We start from the raw sequence: 7415 nt of genomic DNA, 5'->3' as shown, positions 1-7415 counted from the left end.
AATCTACCTTAAAAGTGAATCAACTAAAAAGTTGTTGAGGACAAAATAGTTCAACCAGGAAAAAATTAAAAGTACAGCACAATTTCATATCGGTGACATGGAAACAGATCAAAACGGAAACAGATCAAAAAAATCCCGGAAGCCTCTTGATCATTTGGAATTTTATGCGTTTTCTGCTGCTTTCTCGAAAATCCCTCAAAACTCATTTTATGAGGAATTTCCCGTTTTATTATTCCGTTTCCAGAATTATACATTCGATTACGCTTTTTATGGGTTATATATTTTTAGGGATTTCTCAATATTTTGATCCGTTTCTTCTTATTTTTGATCCGTTTGATGGTTTCCAGAAAAAGCTTCAAATTCTCAGTTTGTTGATCGAATTCTTCTTTTATTCGATCTGTTTCCGCATATTTTTGGACCGCTTCTTGTTTTTAAAAAAAATCATAATTTTCAGTTTTTTAATAGTTTTCTATTTATCAAATTATGGGTATGAAGGGACTATATGCGTTATTCAAGTGGCCTTTATACAATTAGATGACAATAGCATATTCACTATGTTACCTTTGAAACCGAGGGTCAATTCACTTGAAATTATGCTTACATAGGCTATAAAGTCCCTTTAAGGTCTTTATAAAAAATGGCACTGAAATGTTTAAAACTTTATTCCTAAAATTAAAGGATCCAAAATATGCGGAAACGAATCGAATCGAAATAAAAGGAAACTGGTCAAAAAAACTGAGAACTTAAAATTTTTATTGAAAACCGAAAACCGATGAAAAGTATGCAGAAACGGCTCAAAACAGAGTGAACCAATTAACAAACAGAGATTTTTAAACTTTTCCCATAAATTCGCAACGGATCAAAAATATGCGGAAACGGATCAAAAACAAGAGGAAACATACTCAGAATTTATAACGTTTTCTGAAAACCGGAAACGGACTAAAATTATGCGGGAACGGAACGAAAAAAAAATAAACCATTCAACAAACTAAAAGTTTATAACTTTTTCGGAAAACCGGAAACTGATCAAAAATATTCGGAAATGGGTTTAAAAAAACGGAAACAGATCAATACTGAGAATTTAAAGCTTTTTCCTGAAGCCGGAAACCAAAATAAATGAGACAAATTAACTGTAAATATAAAGGAAACGGATCCATAAATACTGTCAAGTTTGTGAGGGATTTCCGGTAATTCTTGGAAAAAGACGGAAATTCCTGAAAAAATTCCGTGTTGAGGCGTTTCTGTGTTGATCTGTTTCCATGTCACCGTCAAATCCATAGAAATGATCTAAATATAAAATCTTCTCTTTGCTCTGCTCTGAACCCAGCTCCGCTGCCAGATGATATCACTGCATTGGCGGCCCAACCATGTCAGAGTCAAGTGTCATATGATAAAAAATAGAGTTCAGCAGTGTTAAAAAATAACACAATATGTTAAAAATATGTTAAAAAATAACACAGAAACTACTGAACATGAGGAGGAGGCTTTTCAAGCCAACCACCGATCAAGCAATGTTTCAGAAGTTATCAACTTTTTTGTCTTCTGCTACATGTTTATCAATCTCTTGGTGTCTAACATTGCTACATGGACAATACGTGGATACAAGAGGTCTCTCCCGTACCTCAGGATAAACATCATTCTCATCCTTAATAGCTTTCTGGTGGAAACCTTCAACGTGATCGTTTCAATCACGGTAAAACTGTTTAAATTTTAACATTTAAGTATTCCGGCAAACTCTTGAAAAAAAACCAAGTTTTTGCCGCAAACTCAAATTTTCTATGCTCTGTATCTTTGCAATCTGATTATGGAATCCTTTTTTATTTTAAACTTAGACTATTTCATCAAACAGAATTAATAATTTGAAATAGAAAAGGTCTACAAAAATGGGTTTCAAGGATAAAGGGGAAACAAAGAAAGAGATTGTGGCAAAAACTCATTTCCTTTCACTAAAATTATTGAAAAACTAAAAAAATGGAATTCTATTTCCAAGGGACTCGTTTCTGTATTCTGTTCTGTGGTTTGGATACCCTACTGGATGGCCTGTATAGTGGTAGCTGCAATCTTCTACTCAATAAACCTGGCCCTACTTATGGCCATGACAATATCGATTTCCAGGCTACTTATGATCGTCAAGGTAAACACTAAAAGTTTACTTAACATCAAAATTAGAAAAAAAAACATTTGATAAATAATGTTCTAGTTTGATGAAATGATTGAGCTTGAGCCTGAACGGTTGTCAAGAAGAATTCTTCAGTTCTTGCTTGTGACTGTCATGATTCTGATGGCATACCCAACACATGTTATCTACGCTACTGGTATCTATAAGCCACATAAAGGGACTGCAAGCGTTATTTCAAGTGACTCTCCATACAAGGATGGCTATGTCTGATTCACGACGGTACCCTTAAAAGCTTTGACTGATCAAGATTGTATTAGAAATCAATGTCTATAATTAAGTTAACTTTGAAAACTAGTTATTTTTCAATTCTCGCTTCCCTACAAAGTACCTTGCTCATTTCTACAAGAATACATTTTGAAATTAACAGAATTAAATACTTTTCATCTTTTTAACCTAGAAATATAACAATATCTTTCACATCACAGATCAGTTAAAGGTTTTAAAGGGACTGACCGGCAATGTATGGTAGTTAAACAGAGAATGAATATTATTCAGTAATTTTTTAGGAATCATTTGAGACCTATGCATATACAGGGTGTCCCAAAAAACATGGGAATTCAGTGACGAATTGGATATCATCTTTGTTATGAATTAGCATTGTAATACCTAATTTCAAAAGTCATGATATTATTATTTTTGATAGAGTTTATTTTATGAAAATGGCAAAAGACTGTAAAGATGTGTCCATAATGTCCGCGCAAGATGAACAGTGAAGACGGACAAGTTTACTCTGTTTGTATACTGCAATTTTCTTGTTTTACTAAGTACAACCGTATGCAGTCAAAACATAAACAAACACAATGTGAACATAGCAGACGAAACTTTTACAGATTACAGCTTTCTCAGTAGGTATCACTTTACTAAATCAAAGAATTATTTAGAAAGACGATATCGAATTCGTCACTGAATTCCCATGTTTATTGGGACACCCTGTATTGGTTCAGCAAGAGCGCAAATTCAAACTTTAAAATCCTCAATCCTGCATCATAAAAACGTTTTATATATCCCAAATGATTCCCTAAAAATTTTTCCACAATACTGCATTCTCAGTTCATCACCATACAATGCCCGTCACTCCCTTTAAGGGTTCTTTCGTGATTAGAGCATTGTCGTCTTTGCATGATTCTAATGTATGGGAGGGGGGAGTTGTTTCCCTTTGGAGTTTTTTTAAGGTCTAATTTTCTGTACAAGCTGGTAATGAAAAATTTGCGTTCTGATCATGCAATGCACCTTTTTACTTTTCTAGGGGGATGAATAGGCAACTTCCGGAACATTTCACGTTTTTAATCCAAATCATGCTGAGGATGATCTTAATTTATGCCAAAAAAAACGCTTTGCCAGACCTAAAATGCAGAATTTTTTTATTAACATAGGTCATGTGTCACCACCAGTTCAGTTTTGGACTGGACTAAAAAGCTCTGAATCTATCAATCCTTACCTCATACTTGCCATTGCTCTTGGACTGGTTGGTATCATCTTAACCATGGGACCATATATCTATGGAAAATACTATCTTAACAAATACCACGCTATCAGGAACCTTTAAAAACACATGTTGAAGGTTGAGATATTTATTATGTTTGTTCATCATTCAGTAAAGATTTTAATTCGTTTGTTAGCTGAATTATCCTTCATTTTCATTCTATTTTTTCAACTGAATGGTTGTTTAGTAAAATCATATTTAATACATTTTTGTTTAATGGGTTGGAAATATTCTATCATAAATGTTCAACCAAGCTGTATTTTTATTGATACATGTTATAGTCTGGAGAAAGAAGGATCGTTACAAAACATGATAGATATGAAATCTATCATTCCGGCTATAGTGCTTCTATTCGTGATCGGGCTACTGGCTTTAATCTTACACGATGTCGATCATAGTCTCATTCCGTTCAATGCCGTCCTGTTGGTAAACCTCATCACTGGGGTTCTTGTTAATTTCGCTCACAATCCAAACATCAAACAGTTTTTCTTCCACAAGATGTCCTCAGAAGAAAACCATCCTAAGAGAGAAATTAAGCGGCTACAAAACCTCTATCTTAAAGATAAAACTTGTCAGAGTAGGAGTATCTAATGTAGTGGAAAATTCTTAAACGTCATTAAAGGGACTGTAATCGTAAATTCAAGTGACCAGCCATGCAAATATGGAAATGTTCAATTAACCCTATTCCTGCTGGGGGGGGGGTCAATTTGACCCACCCCCCTGTAGTTTTTTTTACATAACTCAAAAAGTATTGGTCTGAGGCTGTTGAAATTTTCTGACTTTTCTTACAAACCCAAAGCCCTCCCTTTAGGCCTAAAACCGGGCTTTAATACTAACTGCCTGAGTCCTCAGGCACACTGCCTAAATGACTGCTTTTGCCTGTAACAAACTAAATCTTTGTTTTGACCCACTTTCACTTGTCAGATTTTGATAAAATTTAGCTTTTTGGAAAGCCTATGACATAAGAAAACGGATTACACAAGTTTTGCGAAAAAAAATTGCAATTTTTTGCAAACATCCTGTCAAAGGAAATTTGCACATTTTTAGTTTTTCTTGATTAAAAATCAGGTTATTTTAAATTTTGCAAAAATTTTTGCATATTTGAAATGGCATGGTCAAGGGATTTTTAAAAATGTATAATTTTTCATTTTTTGGACAAATTTTTTTTGCAAACATTTTTACTATTTAACTGGATTTTGCGATAAAAAATTCAATTTTTGCAAATTTGCAATTTTTTTTGCAAATTCTAAAAGTAGAGCACAAGAGCTTTCTAATGATGTATCATTTGTCATATTTGGACATAAAACATGGGATTTAGAGGGGGGGTCAAATTGACCCCCCCCCCCCCAGCATATCCTGGTTTTCAAGTACCCCAGCAGGGATACTCTTTAATCTACAAAAACGCTTTCAATTCTTAAACACTTTGTTTGCTGTTTTAAGCTTTAAATTCAAGTGGTTTTCAACAGGACTCTCTTTACTCAATGAAGAGTCAAAGGTACCGTTGTAAATCGGGCATTCCCCTCTATGCATAGAGGGTCACTTGAAATTAAGCTTACAGTCCCTTTAAAATCCTATTTTTACTCAAATGTTTACCCCCAAGGATGTGTACCATCTTTTTTCAAATTTTGCCAATGAAGAAAAAAAAGTATCAAAATTTTACTTTATCTTTTCTAATAGAATTTTACTTTATCTTTTCTAATAGAATTTTACTTTATCTTTTCTAATAGAATTTCTAAAAATTTTCTAATAGAATTTCTAAATATTTTCTAATAGAATTTTACTTTATCTTTTCTAACAGAATTTCTAAATATTTTCTAATAGAATTTCTAAATATTTTCTAATAGAATTTTACTTTATCTTTTCTAACAGAATTTCTAAATATTTTCTAATAGAATTTCTAAATATTTTCTAATAGAATTTTACTTTATCTTTTCTAATATAATTTTACTTTATCTTTTCTAATAGAATTTTACTTTATCTTTTCTAATAGGATTTCTAAATATTTTCTCGTTTTCGACTTAAAGTAAGTCAGTCATTCTTAATTTATTCTCTCAAAAAACCCTATATACACAGGATTATCCTCAAAGGATGAGACTTTAATAACGACCTAAAACTCTTTAAATCTAATGATTTGATTTGGCGTTATATCATAAAAATATTCTTTTAATGGCCTGCTAAATGATATGTTAAAGAAAAAAATAAGTTTGCAGCCAAGGGGGAGCTGGAATGTAAGAAAAAATAAGTTTGCAGCCGAGGAGGAGCTGGAATGTAAGAAAAAAATAAGTTTACAGCCGAGGGGGAGCTGGAATGTAAGAAATAAATAAGTTTACAGCCGAGGGGGAGCTAGAATGTAAGAAAAAATAAGTTTGCAGCCGAGGGTAAGCTGGAATGTAAGAAATAAATAAGTTTACAGCAAAGGGGGAGCTGGAATGTAAGAAATAAATAAGTTTACAGCCTAGGGGGAGCTGGAATGTAAAAAAAAATAGGTTACCAGCTGAGGGGAAGCTGGAATGTAAGAAAAAAAATAAAATTACAGCCAAGGGGGAGCTGGAATGTAAGAAAAAAATAGGTTACCAGCTGAGGGAAAGAAAAAAACGTTATAAAAGAAGATTTCAATAACGACAATTTAATCATTATCTTTTAAAGACAAATCTAAAATTAAACACACAAAGTGTTTAGAAAAAGGAACCTGAATCCTTTTAATCTGGACAAAGGCCGATTTAATGAATTTGAACTGCCTACTGCCGGTTCAAATTCCAATCACCGATTCTAATCCTTCCTTAATCTTTAACTTTGAATCGGTGGTTTAGCGGCTCAAATTAATCTAATTCAATCTCAGGTTCATTTTTCCATATTCACGGTTAACCCTGAAGCTATGTATTGCCTGGGGGGTGTCCTTTATTTTATTTTTGTTCAAAAAACAAATATCAAAGTGTGACACATGTTTCTACATTCATTTTTCAAGGGCTTTTCAAAAATATAGTTTTTAAAATGGGACCTAAAATGTTTGTTTAACACAACAGTCCTATGTAGAACTAAAACACAATTTATCATATTGTGACAATTTGAACTGATATTCGATATTTTCTCAGCCTGATAAATTCAAATGTTAACATGAATAATTTATAGATTGAACTTTACGAAAGGGTATAAATAGCATTTTGTCTCTCCACAGAATCTAGCGTCAGAAGATACAAATAAACACAATCTATTAGATCGCTCATTCCTAAAAATTAAAAAATTGGGGGGATGTCTCCCCCCTGAAAGTATTTTGGGCACAGCTAGCAAGCCATTTAAAGGCGGAACTATACAGCATAGAGTTTGTAATTTCAAACTTTGATACAGTTTTGGATACTAGAACTAGAACTAGAACTAGAACTAGAACTAGAACTAGAACTAGAACTAGAACTAGAACTAGAACTAGAACTAGAACTAGAACTAGAACTAGAACTAGAACTAGAACTAGAACTAGAACTAGAACTAGAACTAGAACTAGAACTAGAACTAGAACTAGAACTAGAACTAGAACTAGAACTAGAACTAGAACTAGAACTAGAACTAGAACTAGAACTAGAACTAGAACTAGAACTAGAACTAGAACTAGAACTAGAACTAGANCCCCCCACTGCTTCAAGCTTTCTTTTTAATGTTGATGGTTTCTATAAGCTACCTACGTACCTCCATACCTAGTCCGTAGTCTAAAACAGAAAGTTCCAGTTGTTTTTATATTCTCTTCCTGCCTGGTTCAAAGTG

General features: G+C 33.1%; 1 protein-coding gene across 1 annotated transcript; it reads left to right on the top strand.

Moving 5' to 3' along the window:
• Positions 1 to 430: 430 nt before the first annotated feature.
• LOC111710759 (uncharacterized) lies at positions 431 to 3725 on the top strand. The gene is made up of 4 exons (XM_023484886.1): positions 431 to 1693; positions 1991 to 2134; positions 2201 to 2315; positions 3553 to 3725. Exons 1-4 carry the CDS (start codon positions 1442 to 1444, stop codon positions 3723 to 3725), a joined length of 684 nt encoding a protein of 227 aa, XP_023340654.1. The 5' UTR covers positions 431 to 1441.
• The last annotated feature ends 3690 nt before the right edge of the window (positions 3726 to 7415 follow it).

The sequence above is a fragment of the Eurytemora carolleeae genome, unplaced genomic scaffold (genome assembly GCF_000591075.1).
Source record: "Eurytemora carolleeae unplaced genomic scaffold, Eaff_2.0 scaffold968, whole genome shotgun sequence".
Taxonomy (NCBI): Eukaryota; Metazoa; Arthropoda; class Copepoda; order Calanoida; family Temoridae; genus Eurytemora; species Eurytemora carolleeae.
Note: the sequence above shows the minus strand (reverse complement) of the source record. Positions and strands in the feature narration are given on the sequence as shown.

Coding starts and splice junctions, on each gene's coding strand:
- LOC111710759 (XM_023484886.1), top strand. CDS start 1,442: ATGTTAAAAAATAACACAGAAACTACTGAACATGAGGAGGAGGCTTTT. Junction 1,694..1,990: donor ACGTGATCGTTTCAATCACG/GTAAAACTGTTT, acceptor TCTATTTCCAAG/GGACTCGTTTCTGTATTCTG. Junction 2,135..2,200: donor GGCTACTTATGATCGTCAAG/GTAAACACTAAA, acceptor ATAATGTTCTAG/TTTGATGAAATGATTGAGCT.